We start from the raw sequence: 20,116 nt of genomic DNA, 5'->3' as shown, positions 1-20,116 counted from the left end.
AAGGGAGGCCTTGTGATAAAAGGTAATTTAATGACATTTCCACACTGATGCGCAGGCTCCAATCACGTTCTCTGAGGCCAAACCATACCCCACCCCAAGGCCGTGGGGCAGGTCCTTGCCTTGGTTCCAGGTACAGGGACCCTCATGGGGGCCGCTTGGCCCTGGGTCGAGTCAGTATCGAAATTCTAGGCAGACTGAGAAATTCATGGTCCCAGTGAAAAGCCTGGGGGCTGACCACCGCTGCTCCACATGAGGACACTGTCTTCGCGGTGGGCTCAGAAGGGACGGCCAGCCGAGGCCTGCTTTGGAGGGTGTCCGCCGGCCTCTTCATCGGCTTTACGCTCACGCTCAGTTCGTGCAGCCCGGAGCCGGAAGGGGTTCAGGGGCCTGTGTGCAGCCGACAGTCACAGGGGGAACCCGCGCCCCCTCCCCAGCCCCTCTCACCCAGGGGCCGAGCTCACCCAGTACTTCAGGTAGGAGAGGTACGTGTCCCAGCCCAGTGTCAGCCCGTTGATGTAGGTGACGCGGAAATGGGACGGAACGAAGAGGAAGTTCACCAGCTGGGCGGCTGGCCACACGCACCAATCAGCCTGCGGGGAGGCGGGGCCACCGTGAGGGCGGGGCAGCTACAGGGGCAGGGCTAGGGGAGTGGGTGGGGCCAAGGCCTTGATGGTGGGGAGTGAGGTGGGGAGGGGCCACTTTGAGAGGGCCCGCACAGGCACACCCACCTTGTAGAAGTCCCAGAATTTGTCCCTCAGTTCCTGGCAGCTCTCCTCCAGCGTCTGGCCCTCCAGGCTGCCAAGGCCTGAGAAGAAGACCAAGAAGTGGATGTAAAGGTTGAGGTGGCGGCGAGGCAGAAGCGGTGTGGGGAGGTGGACCCTGCGGCTGACCGAGTGTCCCAGGCACAGCTCCAGGGCGGGCCAGGACTTAGACAAACACATGTTAGGGCGTCATGAGCCCGGTACTGTTCCCAGAACCTCAGCGACCACCTCATTCATCGTCCAGCCCCGCCCCATCGCTCAGGGCTCACTCTCCCGCGTGTACTCCTTTACACCCGCACTGACTGCAGGCTTGCACACAGGCTACCCCAGGCGTCGTCCTTGTCACTGACTTCCCCCACTGCTACCCCAGTACATGTGCTCCCCCGCCCCCCGAGAGTCTGTTCTTATTGCAGGGGTACCTTCCAGAGGGAAACATACAAATGCAATATGGTTGTAATTTCAGCCCTCGGGAGCACAGAGGCAGGATTGCCATAAGTTTGTGCTAGCCAGGGCTACACAGACCTTCCCTGTGCGAACAGTTACATTTTAACTGTTAACTTGCCTGAGCAAGCTGTCTGGGGAATGCTTGTATAAGCCTAGCTAATTAAGTGACGTGACAAGGAAAGACCCAGGGTCCCGGACTAGACAAAAGCGCAGACGTGAGGCTGGGCACAAGCGAGCCAGCATGCAGTTCCCTCCCACTCTGGCTGTTCTGTTACTAGCTGTGTTAAGTTCCTGCCTTGATAACTACAGCTGAAATAAACCCTTTCTGTCCCAGGCGCCTTTTGGTCAGGGGATTTTAGAAAGCCAGGCGGGGTCGCCCGCATGAATCTCTGAACTGGGGAACCACGAAACAGCCAGCCTGGTCTACATAGAGATGTTCAGGCCAGCTGGGGCTACGTGGTGAGGCCCTGTCTCAAAACAGGGGAGCAGGGAACCCAGTTGGTTGCAAACTCAAGGCAGCCTGGGTATATGACAACTTTTCCGAACAACACAAAGCAAAGCCAGACGTAACCGTTATGCCCTGCGGGCGTGGTGGCTGCAGGCCTTTAATCCCAGCCCTTGGAGGCAGAGGCAGGTGGATGATCTGAGGCCAAGCCTGGGTTCCATAGTGAGACCCCCGTCTTGAAAAACAAAACAAAAAGGAAGAAGAGAAGCCCTTGTCAGCATTCCTGAGCACAAACTAGGCTCTGAAGGGCAAAGTCTCAGCCGATCCTTACCCAGGAAGTACCAGACGCCCAGCAGCGGGGATGCCACCGTCTGATCCACCAGGACCTTTTTCATCACGCTCGGGAGGCTTCGCAGGCCCGAGGCGGGAAGGAGACGGTCCAGCCACAGGTACCAGAAGTGCAGGAAGGGGCCCATGCTGCAGCCCACCGCGAACATGCTGGCTGCGGACAGGAAGAGTCAGGGCAGACCCTCCAGGCGGGGCGCGGGGTGCCGGGGCCCAGGGTGACTGACAGGTGTCTGGGTGACTGGCGGGTCCGGCTCACCTGAGCGCCGCGCGTTGAATCTCTGTCCCGGCCGCCCGCGCATCTCCCAGGCCTGTCGCACGCCGTCGCCCGCGGCCATGAGCGCGCCGCAGCCCAGCGTGTTGGTGACGAGCAGTGCGCGGCCCTGGAATAGCGGCCGCCCCGCAGCCAGAGCCTTCCGAGCCCAGTGCCAGCCGCCCGAAGCCATCGCCGCCGACCGGGATGCCAGGGACCAGCAGCCGCTCCTGCGCCGGCTGGATCCGCGTTGGCCAATCACGGGCCGCGCCGCAGAACCGCCCCGCTCGGCACCGACCAATCAAAAGCTGCAAAGCCCCGCCTCTCGAGAGCGTGGACCAATCGCCCTCCAGCGCTGCGCCGCGCCGCGCACGCCCAACGCGGAAGTGCTGCTTCGCTTCCCTGCCCAGTTCCCGTCCCCAGCGGACCAATAGGCAAGCGGACCTGAGTCTCGCGGGCTTCCCGCGGCGTCCCGCCCCCGGAACCGAGCTGGCCAATCGTGGCTCTCGGTCTGCGGAGACCCTGGGCGGCTTGGACTCGCCTGCAAAGCCTGCTGGGAGTGGGCGGGGCGAGGAGCATTTGCACAGCTGCTCTGACTTGACCTTGGCATGCCCTCTCCTGCGGTCTATCTCGGGCTGTTTGAGACCTGTTCCCATGTAGCCCAGGCTGGCCTTGAGTCACTCCTGCTGCCTCCCCCGCGGTACCACATGCCTATGTTTTAGAGAATGAGTTGAGTTCTTTAGCCGTAACAGGAATAAGAATTGAATAGGAATGAATATGTATTGATTTTCACACAGCAACTTTGTGTCCCTGCAGAAGCAAACGTCCTCACTTCCTCCCCTCTTTGTGTCTCAGCGCATCGCTGCTCTCACAGGCGCAGACTTGTTCCTCCTACACCCACACCTCCCACGAAGTCTCTGCCCTGTGCTGGTTTTTGTAGGTGTGATGTGTGCCAAGCTCTGTGAGTTTGTGTTCTGCCTACGGAACTCCTACTTATGCTTCAAAACCTAGTTCCGTGTAAAATCGTCCTTACAGAGACCCTTAACCCACGCGCCCCATCCTCCCCCGGTCCATGCTGGTCATCAAAGTAGAGGCAGGGTTGGGTCTGTATTCTCTCGTCGATAACCGGCCCTGGGCGTTAGACAGTAATGATCAATCCAGTCAATCAGACTGGATCAAGAGTCACCTTGGAGGGGCTGGAGAGATGGCTCAGCAGTCAAGAGCACTGACTGCTCTTCCAAAGAGCCCGGGGTTCAATTCCCAGCACCCACATGGCAGCTTGCTCACAACTGTCTGTAACTCCACGATCTGAGTCCCCAACACAGAGACATACATGCAGGCAAAACACCAATGCATTTAAAATAAAGATAAATAAATAAATAAAAAGTCACCTTGGAGAAAGGGCCCGGGGGCGGGGCGCACGTGAGGGATGGTCTAGACCAGCGGTTCTCCAGCGTCCTGATGCTGCTGTGACCCTTCGCCACAGCTCCTCAGCCTGTGCTGACCCCAACCAGAAAGTTACTTCATTGCTGCTTCATAACTGAAGTTTTGCTACTGTTATGAATCGTAATATAAATAAATATCTACTATCAGAGATTGTCCCCAAAGGGGTCGCAACCCAACCTGTGGCCTGTGCTGTTACTTGTGGTGGGAAGATCCTCCTGAGTGTGGGTGGTACCATCCAACATGTTGGATGGAGTTCTGCACAAAGTAAGAAGGAGAAAGTGGCCGGGTGATGGTGGCGCACGCCTGTAATCCCAGCACTCCGGAGGCAGAGGCAGGTGAATCTCTGAGTTCAAGGCCAGCCTGGTCTACAAAGAGAATCCCTGACCTGAAAAACCGAAACAAACAACTACAATAAAAAGAGAAAGTGAGCGGAGCATAAGCATTCATCTGCCTACTTCCGGACTGTGCGTACGATGTGACGTCAAGCTCCTGCCTCAGTTTACACACACCGGATATGGACTGTATTCTCACAAGGTCAGCCAGTTTAGGCCCTTCCTTAGGTGGCTTCTGTGTTTGGTCACACAATGAAAACGTTAACTAAAAGAGACTGGCTGGCTTTTCAGACGATGCGTGAACTCCAAAGTCTAGGGTGTGTGCTGAGCATGCACAGAGCCTCGGGTTGCAGCTCCACATTAAAGACAAAAACACAACCCCAAACTTCAGGAAAAACGAATCACAAAAATTTAGATGCTTTATTTAGTAAATTTAAAATTAGCACCATTAGAAAACAAGGCAAGATTCTTTCCATTTTTTTTTTTTTTAAGACCAGGCTGGCCTCAATCTCACAGCGATCCACCTGCCTCTGCTTCCCGAGTGCTGGTATTAAAGGCCTGTGCCACCACGCCCGGCAAGAATCTTGATTATGAGGAGGGCTTTTGAGTCTGGGTTACGCGGGACATGTACAGGTCTTTTCGCGGCGGGGCGGCACTTCTTGAGGGCTCAGGATTTGACGAGGCTCTGCCGCTGGGCTCTTGTTTTCCTTTGGACAACGGCCTTCACTTATAGCAGACCTTTCTGGGGCGGTCGGCCATGGAGGAGCAGATGTCCGGCTTCTCCACTCCCTGGGGGTGGTGAAAGGTGAGGCATTGTGGCCCCACTCCATCCCCGCAGCTAATCCCCTGAACTGGCACCCAGCTTACCTCGTACAGCTGGCAGACAGAGCTCAGAAGCTGGCTGGTGTCCTTCAAAGGCTTCTGCAAACCAGAGGAGAAATGGCTGAGCACATCTGGGTAGAGTGTGTGAGCCTGCGAGCTCGGCACAGGAGTGCTGAGGCAGGGGGATCACTGACAGTTCCAGGACAATCTCACTTGTAAAGGAGGTGGCAGGGGAGCTGATCTGTCGCTTTGATATGGGGCCTCAGGGTACAAAGACTTGTTGTGTGAGTTAAGGTCTTTGTTATTTTCTTTTCGTCTTCTTTTTTTCAAATTAAAATATTAGTTTTACATTTATTTATCTTATTTCATGTTTTTGTCAGCATGTATGGCTGTACACCATGTTTATGCAATACCCATGGAGGCCAGAAGAGGGCGCGGGATCCCCAGAACTGCAGTGTAGGCTATGAGCAGGCCATGTAGGTGTTGGAATCCAAGCCGGGTCCCCTGCAAGAGCGGCTGGTGCTCTTGACCACTGACTGAGCCTACACTCAGTTCAGGGGAACAAGCCACCGGACCCAGTTCAGACTGTGAGGTCGCCTTGGCCGGCTGGAGAGTTCTTACCTCATTGACCAGGACCCAGGGCACGTACTGATGGGGCGGCTGCAGGGCGTCAGTGAGCTGGGCGTTGGCGTGCATGAGCTGTGTGCCGCGCTCCCCCGTGGCACACTCCATAATGCTCTCTGGAGACACCTCGGGAGCATATAGCTTCAGGCACTGTGAGAAGGGGAGGACGGCGGCGTTGCTCAGTTCCCCCTTGTTATCTGGCCATCAGTCCCCAAGTGGCCCCGGACAAGCCTCTCCCCTTACCGCCAAGGGGACGGCACAGAAGTGGCCCTGCCCATGGGGCACTCACTGTCGCCTGGGTAGGGCTCTTGCCTCCCTGTAACACCGGATCTGCAGCCTCCCCCTTCCTTCCTCTCCTACCAATGGAGCAGAGCCTGGAGTGTCCCACAGGCTCCAGGAGGCTGGGATGCCTCAAGTCTCCTAAGCCATGGGTGCGATTGGAGAGCCTTTGGGAGTTATTTCCCACAATGCCCTGGGAAGCAGGAGCAGCCTAGCTTATCTCTTGTCACCAGTGTCCTGTGTCGACACATAGTGAAGGCCCCAGGTTCTGCTCACAGACCTAAGGTTCTCCCATAAAGAGATGGAAGCTCTCAGAGGGTCCTCCTTGCCTAGGATCCCCCAGTGAGGGGTGGGGGCATGGCTTAGGGGTGGAGCCCCTGCCTAGGATCCCCTAGTGAGGGAATGTGGGCATGGCTCAGGGGTGGAGCCCCTGCCTAGGATCCCCCAGTGAGGGGTGGGGGCGTGGCTCAGGGGTGGAGCCCCTGCCTAGGATCCCCCAGTGAGGGGTGGGGGCGTGGCTCAGGGGTGGAGCCCCTGCCTAGGATCCCCCAGTGAGGGGTGGGGGCGTGGCTCAGGGGTGGAGCCCCTGCCTAGAAGGCGGAGTCACTTGCTGCTTCACCTCCCACTCCTGGGCTCACCAGTCCCAGGTTCTTCTCCATGTCTTCCATCGCCTCTATACAGACGACGGTGAGGAAAGCCGCATTCTTTTCTAGTTTATCCAGCAGGCATGCCTAGAGAGACAGGAAAGGACGGTGAGGCGAGGGTGGCCCAGCCCGCGTTCCTCCACGCTGGTCTACACTACAGCTCACCTCCATTTTGTTCAGTTTACACTCCAGTTCCCCATGCTGGCATGTGAACTCCCACGTGCCGCTGACATTTCTCTCCTGCAAGACACCAACCGATCTTGGTGAGAACGGGTGACTAGGCGTTCCCCATTCCCTGGCACCCCTCCTGCCTCAGTTTCCCTGCCTCCCGAGCACCTGTGCGTTCCCGTAGGGCACCAGGGTGATATTCATGATTTCCATAACCAGCAGCCATGTCGGGTACAAATTTCGGACCAGAAAGTAGCGACAAGCTCCACACAGGGATTCATAATACAGGCTGACGTTGACTGACGGTGCAGGGGGAACTGGACGGGGCCCCAGCAGGCACAGGTCCTGGTTCTGAAGGGAAGAGATGCGTGAGGTGAGGTGCGGCCTGGTCATCCCTGCAGGGGGCAGCCTCATGCTGACCGCTTAAGGTTGGCTCAGCCTTGTGGCACTGAGGACCAGACCCAGGGGTTTCTTTGCGCATGCTCGCTGAGCGGTCTTCTGTTGCGCCACGCCCCGAGCTCTCTGAGGTTTTCTGGAGTCTAGATCATGTTCCGCAATCACAGTTTATCTGCAAAACGGAACCTGGCAGGCTCTCAAACCGTAGGTGCCCCGTGAATGCACAATCCTTGACCACATTCAGTAAGCGATGGGCATACGTATTTCTAGCACTCGGGAGGCAGAGACAGGAGGAGTTGGAGGCCAGCCTGGTTTACGTTGTGAGTTCCAGGACTGCCGTGGCTACACAGTGAGTTCCTGAACCCCTTCCCCCGCCCCCCAAAAAGAAAACCAAACCAAATCAAAACAAGAAAGAAACAGAAAAATAAGATATGCACATTTCTAATGCCTGCTCTCAACTCTGTCTGGAGGTGCACATCCTGAAGCCAAATGCGTGCTTTTTCTTTTTCTTTTTTCTTTTCATTTTACGCACCAGGGCTGAGCACCTTTCACCTACGCGACTCTTTATTTATTCTTCCTCTCCAGGGACCCAGGGAAACTTCGCCCTGTCTGACTAGACACAGGAGGTGCCTAAAGCGTGAAGAGACTTCCGGTTCCCGGGAAGGGCGGGCCTGAGTCTGAGCAAGGCGCTCGGAGTGCGGGGCATGTGTTTGCTGCGTGTCAGAAGCACGCCACAACTCCCGTCTTCGGCTGGAACGCACACAATAAGCGACAAGAATTTCGTGAGGGTGGAAACGAGTTAGTGGCTCAACAAGTCTGGAGCGGGAACCACTTGACCCCACCCCCACCCCCCCAACCACGTCTTTGGCTCGCACGTATACTATAGGTGGTTGATAAATGCTCCGGCGAGACGGGCAAGGGCTAGCTGCGCTTCCCAGACCTGCTATGGAGAAGCGGAACGATCCGGACACTGTACTCAGCGTCCCGGGACTGGATTGGGGGGTGGCGGCCCTGGCGTGGCGTGACAGCGTGCCCTGGGGACCCTGGAGTTCCCCCCGAACGAGTTCACGGAGTGCTGACGGACTGGCGGGGAGCCTGACCCTCTGCCCTTCCTGCGCGTCGCGGTGCCTACCTTGCAGGTGGCTGCGCCCTCGGAGGATGCTTGCAGCGGGGACGCCCTGAACGCACTGGACAGCTCAAGTGGAAGCAGCAGCAGCAGCAGAAGGGACAGGGATGGCAGGAGCAGAGACCCGGGCATGGCCACGGAGGAGAAGGCCCGCAGGAGAGGATTGCTGTCTGGGCCTTGGAGGCGGGAGACTTTAAGCAAGCGGAGGCCCCGCCCCCGAGACCACGCCCCTCCCAGGCTCCTTCCACTCCTGGGCTTCCTTTCTTGCGGGCTCCACCCTAGGCCAGGTGCTGAGCCCCAAATCACGAGGCCACTGGGCCAGGTCCAAGTATGCCGTCAGCTGATGTTTTGGGGTCGGGGGACTCTGACCGACTGACGACGGGAAGCCCAGTCCTTACGTCCCTCCCTCTAGCCTAGATCAAGTGGGGGAATGACAGACACCCTTATCAGTAACTTCTGTCCCCACTACCCCAGGCCGGGGAGGGCAAGGCAGCCCCGCCCCCGCACATACCTCCACCTCCGCAGATTCAGGCTAGACCGCAGCACAGGAGCCGGCTCAAGGCAACTTCCCTGAGCTGGGGTACTTTCTTCTAGCAACTGAGTGTGTGGGTACAGGGCTCTGGCACTGGGAAGCCACAGGATGAGGGAGGGCGGGATGTGCCTGGACTCCAGGACCCTGCCTCTTTCTGCGGTTTTCCCGTTCCGTAAAACGGGGCACGAGTGACAGACACATGGCTGCCGATAGCGCCACCAAGAAGGAGCCAGGGGCGACGTTGACTGGGACTGGAGCCTCTGCACCAAGTCAGGATGAAAACTGAACTGGGGGGATGAGGGGGGGGCACCCTAGGGCAGTGACAGGCCAGAGAGCTTTAGCGGGGAAAGTTCTAGCCTGGCTGGTAACTGATAACGGAAGCTCCAGGCGGAAAGACCCTGGTGTTTTGTGCTGGAGGCAGCAGACAGGAGGGCGAGTCTGTTTTACAGCTGAGGAGACAGTACAGGCTGAGAGGTCTTCTAACCAAGACTTCCAGAGCCCCGAGACCCCAGCCCCTCACTGGGGGAGTCTAGGCAGAGGCTGCACCCCCGAAGCACGCCCCCAGCCCCTCACTGGGGGGAATTCCAGGCAGGGGCTCCACCCCTGAGCCACGCCCCCAGCAAGGTAACATGTTTTCTTAGACTCATTTGTCTTTCTCCCGCTAACACACCATGATTCTCCTGCCTCAGCTTCCTAGGCTGTGGCATCACAAGCCTTTTTCTTGGGTCACTCACAGGCTGCTGCCTGGACAATGAGGCCCAAAGAACTCACAGAGTAACTGGGTCAGAGAAGGGTTCTGTTCATTCCAAAGGGGCTCTTAAGGATCTGGTGACAGGACACAGGCGGGTGCACATTGGGGGTGGGGTGGGGGGGCGCTCAGCAAGTACTCCAGAGTGCTAGTCTTGATGTTTTCCCACCCCAGGGTAGGACTATTAGGTTTTTAATATTCGCTAATGAACACAGGCCCTGGGGACGCGTCAAAGGCCTGCAGAGGGCTGAGGAATGAGACATCCGCCTGCGTGGCGGGAGCTGTTGACACCTCTCTTCCCAATGAGGAACTGTGTGGGTGTGCCTTAAGAGCTCAGCTGGTGCCTGCTGCCTGGAGCTGGGGCACCAAGAAGCTGTTGGCCGGTCTGGGGTCCCCAGGCAATGGGTATGGGGCAGAGCTGAATTGTGGTGGCGCATGACTGCGTGACTCCGAGCACGCCAGAGTGCGCGGCTCGCAACAGACCGTGAATTCGCCCCAAAGACACTCAGCAGACAGGTACAATGTTTCATGTTCGTATCAATAAACGTACCGTACAAAACCTTCTGCCCATCAGCCCTGGGCAGTTGTGGGGTCCAAGGGGCAGGGACACACCTAGGGCCCTTGTCCCAAAGAGGAGGTGATTGCACAATCGGGAGAACACCGCAGGGCCTGAGTAGGGGCCAGAGTTCGAATTCTGCCCTCCGGAGGGGAGGACTTCTCGGCAGCTGTGGCTGGTTTCACTTCGACCTTACGAGGGGAAGTTGGGGTCCGCGGGGCGGGTCCCGCCCGGCCCCGAGTGTCCAGGCCCGAGTTCCTGGAAACCACCCAGCGCAGTTCCTTCCTGACCCGGGGCTATGGCTTGAATCAGAACTGGGGCGCCCAGGCTGGTGGCCCAGCAGCCTCTGTAAACATGGCAGGCGCAGAGGGAGGGAGGGCTTCCTGCGTGTGTTCACCAGGGAAGGGGATTCAGAGACGGAGGTGGACAGGGAGGCAGGCGAGGTGGGGGACGCTCAGCGGGCTGCGGGTGGCGGGCCGGGCCCGGGGGCACGCACAGGGTGCGCAAGGGTGACGGTGAGCGCGTCGTTGTGCTGCACGAGCGACGCGTGCTGGTAGTGTAGCACCAGCTCCTTCAGCGAGCCGTACAGGTTGTAGGGCTCTGCGAAGCCGAAGCCGGTGGCCGTGCGGTAGATGACGCAGTGCTTTGTGTCACCATCCACCCTGCGTGGCCAAAAGGGCGGCTCAGAGGAGGGGCCCTGCCTGCCTCTCCATCCCCACCGCTCCCAGCCCTCCTCCCCGGCTGCCTCAGCAGGGCCCAGCACACAGTGGGCGCTCAATGCGTGCTCAGGAACTCCCCGACCCCAGCCCGACACTCACACCACGGAGCATGCGTAACAGCCCCGCTGGCTGCTCTCCCGGATGAGGAAGGTCCCGTCCCGCTTGCCACTCAGCATCTCCTCCGCCTGTGTGCGGTTGATCTTGCCCACGTACCACGTGCGCTCCTCGTGGTGGGGGAGGGCGTCCTCATCCTCCATCAGTGAATACTGGCTGCAGGGTGAGGCAGGCAAAGGGTCACTTAACTCACAGGTGCCACTGCCGGGCAAGCTCTTACTCGTCCTCCACATCCCAAGGCAAACACCTCCTCCCCGTCCCCTGCAGGCAGCACTCACTCTTCAGTCTCGTTTTTAATTCCCAGCCACTCGTTGATCTTCCTCTGTCGGGCACCTTTCTGGGTGAGCCACCTGACGGGGGGAGAGGTAGGTGAGTGAGAGCTTGCAGGGGACACTGAGGAAAAGTCGGTCTGAGTGCAGTATCTCCGGCGGCCAGAAGGGGCGCCTGGACCCCGGTGGTTCCCCCACACTGCAGGGGCGCGCGCGGGTGCCCCCTGGTGGGCAGGAGCCGCAGCGCAGCGCCACTCACACGAGGTACTGGTCCCGGATCTTGCGCAGCTGCATGAGGTCGGGTTTCAGGCTGTTCATGCGTTTGTCGATCTCTCGGTTGTCCGAGGCCTGCGCCCGCAGGTCCTGCTCCAGCTTCGTGCGGCTCTCGTGGATCTCCGCGATGCGAGACTTGAGGCGCTCGGAATTCAGCAGGATCCTGAGAGAAGGGCCATGGTGAACTCCTACGCACCCTCCAAAGCCTGCTCCCAAGGAACCCCGACTCATCGGTGGAAGCCCTGCTGCCTTCCTTCCCCTCCTGCCCGTGCCCACCGGAAGGGGGCGCATGGGAGAGGAACCCACGCACCTCTGCATCTCCTTTTCGTTGCCCTCTCGCCGGAAGCGCTCCAAATACTCCTTGCTACACTTTTCCTGAGTCTGGCCCTGCTCTTCGAAGATCTTGATGGTCTCGTTGAAGGCCTCTATGGCTGTGCGCTTCATCTGAAGCTCCTGCGCATGGGGTCGATCTCAGTCGCTCCAGGGAGCTCCGAAAGCCCCTCATTAGGAGCGAGGGGTAATTCTGCTCTGTTGCCTCCCCTCACTGGGGACAACACTCCCAGCTCACCCCTCTCCAAACCCCCCCTTCCCTGGGAACGCCAACACCTGGACCTCCGGGCAGCACTACCGGGGATGGTGCCTAGCACTGAGTGCGCGGTGGGCGTGGGGTGGGGAGGCTGGCCTGGGCCGCCCGTCTGCACCTCAGTGCTCCATGTGCAAAGCCCGGTACCTGGGAGGTCCGCGTGTATTCCTCGTACAGCTGGTCGTACTCCCGGCTCTTGTCCTGGTACTGCTGGTGGTAGACCTTGAGCTGCGCACCCACGGCCTCTACGCTGTCCTCCTTCACCACCTGGTCCTGGAACGCAGGACCTCAGTGGCTTCCCTCTTGAACCCGGGCCCGGCCCGACGCCCACAGCACCCCCTGCGCGGCGCAGAACGCACCTGCTGGTACTTGGACACGGGGTAGAGGAGGCGTGTGTCCAGCTTGGCGTTGTACTGCGCCAGTGACTCATGGCGGTAGTGAGAGATGAGCTCCACCACGGAGCAGAAGGTGAGGGGCTCTGAGAAACCATAGTGGCCATCCCGGTGGAAGACTTTGATCAGCTTGTTGTTCCCACCTTTCCTGTGTGCAGGGGTGAGGCTCAGCACCACAGGGGGGCCCCCAGCGCATGGCCCCACCTGGACAACCCCCCTACCTGAGGGTGCAGGGGTGAGGCTCAGCACTGCAGGAGGGCCCTCAGTGCATGGCCCCCCCACCTAGGCACCTGCCCTAAGGGTGCAGGGGTGAGGCTCAGCATTGCAGGAGGGCCTCCAGTGCATGGTCCCCCCCACCTGAGCACCTGCCCTGAAGGTACAGGGGTGAGGGTCAGCACTGCAGGAGGGCCCCCAGTGCATGGCCCCCCCCACCTGAGCACCTGCCCTGAGGGTGCAGGGGTGAGGCTCAGCACTGCAGGAGGGCCCCCAGTGCATGGCCCCCCCACCTGAGCACCTGCCCTGAGGGTGCAGGGGTGAGGGTCAGCACCGCAGGAGGGCCACGAGCATATGACCCCTCCCCCTACCTGGGCACCTGTCCTACCTGAGGGTGAGCGTGTATTCTCCTTGGATCTTGCTGGATGCATCTCGGACGAGGAAGGTGCCGTCAGGCGTGTCCCGGAGCCTCTCGTTCACCTCTTCCCTGGGGACAGAGGCATGGAGCCACTTGCCAGGCCTGTCCACCCGCCCTGCGCACACCACAGCCCACCTCCCCCACAGCAGACCTACCTGGAGATGTCTCCCCAGTACCACTCTGCGTCCTGAAGCGAGGGCGGGTTCCCTCCATTGGCCAGTGCCGTGGGGGCCGGCTTGGCCTTAGAGGGTTTAGGTGGTAGTGCTGGGGGGCAGAACAACACAAATGCATTAGGAACCAAGTGCATACCGCTGCTGCAGACCACACACCCACGCACACACACTCTACAGGACGACGGCCACAGGCCCGCCCACCCTTGAGGACAGGGTAGGGGTGAGGGTCGTCACCTGGGGGGGCTGCATCCTGTTCATCCACATGCTCTTGTACCAGCCTCTCCAGCAGCAAAACGGGGAAGTCGGGCGCAGGCTCACTCCTAGGGGCAAGTGGGGGGAGGGGGTGAGGGCCTGGACGTGACAGCTGCGTCATGCGCTCCATCCTGCATGTGTGCGCCAAGTCGGGAGGGCAGGTGCAGAAGACAGCAGTTGGCAGTGTGGGAAGACAGGTGTGGCAAGGCATGAGCAATAGGTGCTCCATCTGTGCTCACCGTGAAGATGAGCAAGTGCCGCCATGGTGCACGTGCAGGCTACTTGACCCTCTTGCTCCTGCTCTAGCCCCTAGCCTCTGGAGCCCGGGTCCCTGCTGCCTGCACCCAGCAGAGCTCCACTCCCACAGGGAAAGCCCCGCCCACATGCAGCCACACCCAGCCCTGCTTCCTTTGTCTCTGCCCTAGTCGGCTCCCAGTACAAAGCGGCTCTCCGTGGCCCCGCCCACCTAAAGACCCCCCCAAAGTTTTTGGTCTCACGTGCCCCCTTTCCCCCAAACTACTTCTCTTAAATCATTTCCAGGTCCCAGCCCGCAGACGACCACGCCCACCGAAAAGCCCCGCCCACTCACCCATCAGCATCGCCCCCTGGCGGTGGCGCGCGCAGCAGCAGAGGCCCAAAGACGCTGGCCAGCGCGTGGACAGCTGTGGCTGGGGCCGGGGCTCTGCGGGCCACGCGGCCCAGGTGCTGCAGCAGGAACCGCAGGGTGAGTGCCTGGTGCAGTGGCAGCGTCGGGGGTTCGAGCACCGGCCCCACAGGACCCGCAGCCTCTGCAGGCAGAGAGCCGGCCAGGGCCGGTCAGCCAGGCCAGTGACCAACCAGCCGCCCGCCCCCTGGTCCTCTGCCCACCCTGCTCCTGCCGGGCTTTACCCCGCAGCGCCCGGTAAGCCTCTGCTGCAGCCTCAGGTGTCACCACGGGCGTGGGCAACGCCAGCAGGAAGCCCTTAACAGCATCGTACAAGGTGTTGCGGTCCCACTGCTCCACATCGCTCAGGGACCAGTCTGCAGGGGAAGGCAAGGCGGTGTAGTCCAGCCTGGTGACTGTGCCCGCTCCTCCCACCACCAGAAGAAAGCAAGGAGAATGCCTGACCTGTCCGAGGCGCTGGCAGTTCTGGTCTACTGTAGCATTCACTGTCCAGCCCTGGGGAGAATGGGGCCCACATGACTGACCAACAGAAGTCACATGGGGCCCAAGACCCCTCTCCACTGGGTAGTCACCCCTTCCCCCGGCCAACAGGGGAACCCACATCATCCCAGGTTTGCCTCCTCCCACACAGAGATCAGAACGGCCCTGGTGGAAATGACAACCCCCCTCCCCAAACAAGCTGAGTGCTGAGGCCCCAGTCAGGCAGGCCCTCACCTGCTTGCTCAATGGCTTCTACCAGCTTCACCAGAATGGGGGGAGCAGGATCAGGTGGGGAGAATTGCTCTGCCAGGTCTGCCAACGTGAGGCCTGGAAGAGGAGACAGGCCATGAGCCCCCACGCCCTCTATGGCGCTGGACTCAGCGAGGCCCGCAGCGGGGGACATGGGGCTACGTGAAGGGCTGAGTTAGTGCAGGGTATTTCTCAAGTTTACCACAAGGAATCTACAAGAGAGGACAGTGGGTGACACAGGCCCAGGCCTCCAGCACCCAGGTGTTCCAGGTCAGCGTGGGCTACACAGGACCCGTCTCCAAAACCAAACCAAGTGGCAGAACAGGCAGTTTCAGCATTAGACTGGCGCCAGCCCACGTCACCACTTCAAATGCCTCTACAGACCTGTGCAGCCGCAGCCACGGGGTTGGCAGCGATTCTGTATGGAAGACACTGACTTGCACACGTTTTGGCTCTACTGTGGGCGGCTGTGCAACCCTGAAGGCCCAGCTCGCCCTCTCTGGGCCTTAAACTTCAAAGGAAATAGCCAGATAGCAGTATCTTTTTGTTTTAGAGTTTATTTTTTGAGACGGAGTCTCAATATATAGATGAGGCTAGGCTGGAACTCACAAAGCTCCACCTGCCTGCGCTCTTGAGTGCCGGTTAAAAGCATGCGCCACCGCCACAGCCCCCAGGTCTGATGCTCTTTTGTTCAGCTTGGAAGCACTGGCCTCCCGCAGCAATTCTCTGGCCTGGGCTTCTCCAGTTCTGGGATGGCAGACGTCCCCAACACCTGGCTCCGTCCGTACCCTCCCCCATGACAGCCAAGCCGGCCTCCAGGCCCAGCCCCCTCCCAGTAGCGCCTGGTTTGCCTGCAGGGCCTTTTGTGCACAGGTGTCCGCCTCCACAAGGCTCTGCCTGCCCCTACCATCTGGGTTGGCTCTGGCCCTCGGCAGGGACGCCCTGGCATGCAGCAGAGGCAAGCCAGGGCCTGCGGGGCCTCTAAGTGGAGCTGGCCCAGCTGTATGGAAAAAAAGAAACAAACCCCCCAAACCGGCAGGAGGGGAGAGGAGGGCAGCACCCTGCCTGCAGGGGAGGGAGGATGGAACAGCCAGGGACCCCAATGCCAAGCGGGGGGCCCCACCGGCATAGGCCTCACCACCCTGAGATAAGCAGGGGAGTGCTGAGGGAGTTGTGCTACTAGGTGGTTGCTCAGCGCCTGGAAGTGTGGCCTTTGCTGGTGGGGAAACTGAGGCTGCAGAAGGCCAACCTCGGCCCTGGAGGTTTGAGGGTGAGGCGGGGCATGTGAGGTGGTTGGACCTTGGCCAGGCTGGGGAGGGAGGCGGCTGTTACTGGGGCAGCCACAGGCTCTGGCTGTGAGCCCGGATGGGCTGGGGCCCTGCAGCTCTCAGGGCCAGGCCTGGGCTCTGGGGACGCCAGATGCTGCCTGGCCCGAGCCAACCTCCCAGGCCTCAGCTGCTCTCAGATCCATCCCAAGTGCGGGGCTCCAGCCCTGCACTGTTTGCACTGGACAGTTTCTTGCCGCGCAGCCCCAGAACTCTCCGTGATCCTCCTGCCTCAGCCTTCCCAATGCTAGTATTACTGGCATGTGCCACTGTGTCTGGCTACCTCAGTGTCTTCAGCAGGCACTGTGGGGCTCTTGCCTCCTATGCTGCCGCACGCCTCAGCCTAACATCCCACCTCCTCTGGGATCATGGCTGGTTTTGAGGCTGAGTGAGAGCAGGGTTAGTGGCGCCTGCAGCTTGCAGGAGGCCTCTGCATCCTACAGAACACCTCCGAGTTCCACTCCTCAATACCTGCTGGCTGCTGCCTGAACCCGCCTCAGGGCCTTTGCACTAGCTGTGCACGCTGCCTGGAGGGCCTCCACCCTCAGCTCCTCACCACACTTGTTGTTACCAGGGTGACAACATTCTCACTTCCTGAACAAGAAGTCTGACCAGGACCTGTCTCCAGGGGTGAGCTCGCTCACCGACAGCACTGTCCCAACACAAGTCCTCCGTAAGCAACCCCATGGCCCTTCCCCAGGTGTTCTGCTCACCTGACTCGGAGGGTCCATCCGAGGGCCTGGCAGGCAGAGGACGGGGGCCTCGTGGGCGAGGACCTGGTCGAGCCAGGGCCACGGGTCCTAGGAACTCCACGTATGTTCCAGGGAAGTCCCCTCGCTGCCGGGTGCGCTCATTGAAGCCCGGCATCCAGCCCACGCTGTGTGGGCATCTCTCCCCTCCGTCCGCCACGCCCAGCGCCTGCAGGGCCACCCGGCTCACCACCAGGAGGTCTCCAGGGAGCAGCTCCAGGTCCTCAGGCCGCTCCCGGCGGAATGGGTACACAGCCCTGTACTGGAAGCCCTCAGCGCCTGACATGGCTGGGCCTGGGGTGGGGGTGTCGTCTGGACAGTCACGTGGCTCCGGGGGGCTCCAGAGGCCCCATGGGCTGGGGCAGCCCTTGTGGTAGGCCTGCTGCAGATGTCTACTTGTGAAGTCACCGGCGACCTCAGGGGCCGCTCATGCCTAGGTGGCCATTCCTAAAAGCCACCTGTCCCGGAGCCCACCATTTAGTCAACTGGGCGAAACAGTCCCTGGTGGTCTCTCAAATCACTCCCCCATCAGATGGCTAAACTCCGATAGGTGGCTCACTCTGTCGTGAGCTGGGCTGCGGGCGCCCAAGCTTGCTGGCTCTTCGGGGTTTGCCTGACACCAGATGAGGAGACGCAGACCACAGGCCGCTACCATGCTCAGCCGGGGACGCCAGCCTAGAGGACAAGGCAGAGTGAGCCAGGCCGCAATCCCCCAGTGACCTCGGGGCTGGTCCCTGTCCCACTCAGTAGAAAGCACAGTAAGATTTCCTTTCGGGGGTGCTGGGAGCTGAACGCTCCACTCTGCCCACTAGGGACGAGGAAACCGAAGTCCTGAGCTCTCTGGAGGACCCCCAGGAAGAAGCCAAGCACAGAGACACCCAGGTTCAAGATCAAGGCGGGAACAAAGGCAGTGACCACACGTCCAGTTAGGATTGGGGTCTAACGAGGAGAAGGAGTTGAGCCAGCTGAGCAGTGAACACGGCCTAGCAAGGGCTGCGGCCTGGGTGGGCACACAAGGAGACAGAAGCCTTGGTTCCCAGCAGGGGATGGATACACAGGGTGCAGGGGTGCCCGGGGCTTGCCTTAGTCTGGGGCCCTCTGGTGATGCAAGAGAGGGGAGGCACCCTGGCGCAACAGTGAGATGGGGACAGGAACTGGACACCACAGCAGGTTGCAGGGTGGTGATGGTCCCCAGCTCTCCTAGCCTGGGTCCCCATTCCAGCCTGCAGTTCGGTCCTCTGTGGATCCTCGTGAGGGACTGAGGGTGACAGGTCCTCGTATGGGGACAGGACAGTGCATAGACAGATAGCCTGGTCCCTGCAAAGGCCTGAGGGTGGAAGTCGCCTGCCTAGGATGCACAATGGCTTTCAGAAAGGAGCCATCCAATAGGTGCCTGGTGTGCCGAGGGGGAGGGTCTGGGCGTCATCCTCAGATCTGGGGACCCCCGGCAGGTGCCCTAGCGGGGCTCAGGGCTTCATGGCCCCAGGTACCCAGGGCGACACTGTCTGGTCTCTTGTGGCCTGCATGCTATAGGTAGGGAAACTGAGGGTCAGAGAAGACTCTCCCTAAGAGGGCCTCGGGTCCGCCCGCCCCCGCGCCGTGTACGCCTGCACGCGCTTGGGGGGGAGGTTGCCTCGGAACCCCAATGCAAAAGGTGGGGCCCAGGGTGCACACATAGTCAACCTGCTTACACACAGGAGAGGCTAACCTCTCCTGCACCCAGAACCCCCCGAACCCTCCCCGGGACGCCGGAAGTGGCCGGACCCGGGGTCGTGCCCCGAAGCTCCCCGCCCCGGTGCGGGCGGGGACCTCCCGGCCTCGGAGACCCCGTCTCCGCCTCGCAGACTGCACCACCCCACGCTCGGCTCGGAGCCCGGTTCCACGCAGCCCCCCCCCCCACGTTCCTCGTGTCCCCGCCGCCGCCATCGACTCACCCCGTCGCGGCCCCCGTCGCCACCACCGCCGCCGCCGCCGCTGTCGCCGCAGCCGCGGGATCCCTGCGTCAGCCGCCGTCGCCGCGGCTCCAAGCCGCCGGGCCCGCCCCCAGGCGGAAATAGCCGAGCGCACTCGGGTCTGGAGGGAGCCCTTCCACCCCGCCCCCGCCTCCCCGTACGAGCTGGAGCCCGAAGACCGAGGCCCGCGGGTATGCTTCCGGAGACAGCCGAATGTACTCCCGCGGGAATCGTCGGCTGTCGTCGGCCACGAGACAGCCGAGCGCGGCCGGAGACAGCCGAGCGCAGCCGATTCGAGAGAGGGCTCTTGGGGCTGCTGTGCTCGCAGGGAGGCGGGCGAGGGCGTACGGAAACGCTGGGCTCGAAGGGACTCCGCGGGACTGAGCGATACCTGAGCCATTCCGGAAACAGCCGAACGTGCTACAGCGAGTTTGTGTGTTTTACGGAGTTGTGAACCTGCAAGGCTGCGGAGCATGTCTGCAAAGAACCGGCCTCGTATGCGGTCTTGGGAGTTGACACTCGGAGACCTCCGGGGGCCTCCGGAAATTGCCGAAGCACATCAGGTTCCACCGGAGGACTTCGGCGGCCGCAAGCTCAACAGAGAAGCCGTTCTTGGAAGGACTGAAGGCTAGGCGTTTCCATGGCAACCCTCGGCGTCCGGAAACAGCCGAATTGTCTCCGGCCCAACACGCGCGAGAACGCGGCCTGCCGAAGTCCGGAAACCCTTATTGTTTCCGGAAATAGCGACAGAGTGGCAGCTGGGGCGATTATGAGAGTTTGTGTGTGTGTGTGTTTGGGGGGGGAGCCTCTTTTGATGTCTCTGAGACTGGCAGGCAAGTGGTGCACATACACATTAAATGCCCTTTAAGGGAAAATATAGAAAGATGGACTAATTGAAGGATTAAGTTATCTTACTTTTTTTTTTTTTTGAGACAGTGTCTTACTGCATAGACCATGCTGGAATTGCCCTGCTTTTCAGTTTGTTTTGTTTGTTTGTTTTTTGGTGTATGAGTGTCCTATGTGCATGTGCACCTGCAGGCCAGAGAGGGCATCAGATCCCAGCATAGACGGCTGTGAGCCCCCATGTAGTTACTGGGAATTGAACTCAGGTCCTCTGGGAACTGAGCAGGCACTTCTAATCATCGAGTCACCCCCTCAGCTCAATCACTTTATAAGACAGGGTCTTGTTGTGAGCCTAGGCTGGATTCGAACTCCCGATCCTCCTTCAGCCACCGAGTGCTAGGGTTACAGGGGGATGCAGCCTGTCTTGGACGGAAGTGTTTAAGCAAACTCCTGTACAGCCTACAAAACTCCCCTCAAATAACACAGTCGTCCCCTCCCCCCTGCCTGCGTCCAGCCACTCACAAGAT

At 60.3% G+C, this 20,116-nt stretch overlaps 3 protein-coding genes across 4 annotated transcripts; all 3 read right to left on the bottom strand.

The window, feature by feature from the left end:
* Positions 1-10: 10 nt before the first annotated feature.
* MPV17L2 (MPV17 mitochondrial inner membrane protein like 2) lies at positions 11-2,919 on the bottom strand. 2 transcript variants are annotated; one of them, XM_084758799.1, is made up of 5 exons: positions 2,255-2,503; positions 1,982-2,152; positions 729-805; positions 462-590; positions 11-387 (listed from the first exon to the last, which is right to left on the bottom strand). In XM_084758799.1, exons 1-5 carry the CDS (start codon positions 2,439-2,441, stop codon positions 349-351), a joined length of 603 nt encoding a protein of 200 aa, XP_084614925.1. In that variant the 5' UTR covers positions 2,442-2,503; the 3' UTR covers positions 11-348. The 2 variants fall into 2 exon arrangements, with proteins under 2 accessions (XP_084614925.1, XP_084614924.1); XM_084758798.1 differs by lacking the exon at positions 11-387 and having other exon boundaries at positions 456-590; positions 2,255-2,919.
* Positions 2,920-4,412: 1,493 nt separating this feature from the next.
* Positions 4,413-8,278, bottom strand: IFI30 (IFI30 lysosomal thiol reductase). Its single transcript, XM_084759230.1, has 7 exons — positions 8,092-8,278; positions 6,732-6,914; positions 6,561-6,635; positions 6,390-6,482; positions 5,470-5,622; positions 4,894-4,947; positions 4,413-4,815 (listed from the first exon to the last, which is right to left on the bottom strand). Exons 1-7 carry the CDS (start codon positions 8,215-8,217, stop codon positions 4,750-4,752), a joined length of 750 nt encoding a protein of 249 aa, XP_084615356.1. The 5' UTR covers positions 8,218-8,278; the 3' UTR covers positions 4,413-4,749.
* A 1,599-nt stretch (positions 8,279-9,877) lies between these two features.
* On the bottom strand, positions 9,878-18,865 carry PIK3R2 (phosphoinositide-3-kinase regulatory subunit 2). The gene is made up of 16 exons (XM_084759150.1): positions 18,729-18,865; positions 16,759-17,469; positions 14,706-14,798; positions 14,436-14,486; positions 14,216-14,347; positions 13,917-14,115; positions 13,310-13,395; positions 13,058-13,166; positions 12,873-12,971; positions 12,239-12,419; positions 12,027-12,152; positions 11,607-11,749; positions 11,283-11,459; positions 11,033-11,104; positions 10,740-10,910; positions 9,878-10,583 (listed from the first exon to the last, which is right to left on the bottom strand). The coding sequence occupies exons 2-16, from the start codon at positions 17,078-17,080 to the stop codon at positions 10,376-10,378; spliced, it is 2,169 nt and encodes a 722-aa protein (XP_084615276.1). The 5' UTR covers positions 17,081-17,469; positions 18,729-18,865; the 3' UTR covers positions 9,878-10,375.
* Positions 18,866-20,116: the final 1,251 nt, after the last annotated feature.

Source organism: Acomys minous (genome assembly GCF_964271855.1).
Source record: "Acomys minous genome assembly, chromosome: 15".
NCBI lineage: Eukaryota > Metazoa > Chordata > Mammalia > Rodentia > Muridae > Acomys > Acomys minous.
This window is presented reverse-complemented; position numbering and strand designations above follow the sequence as displayed.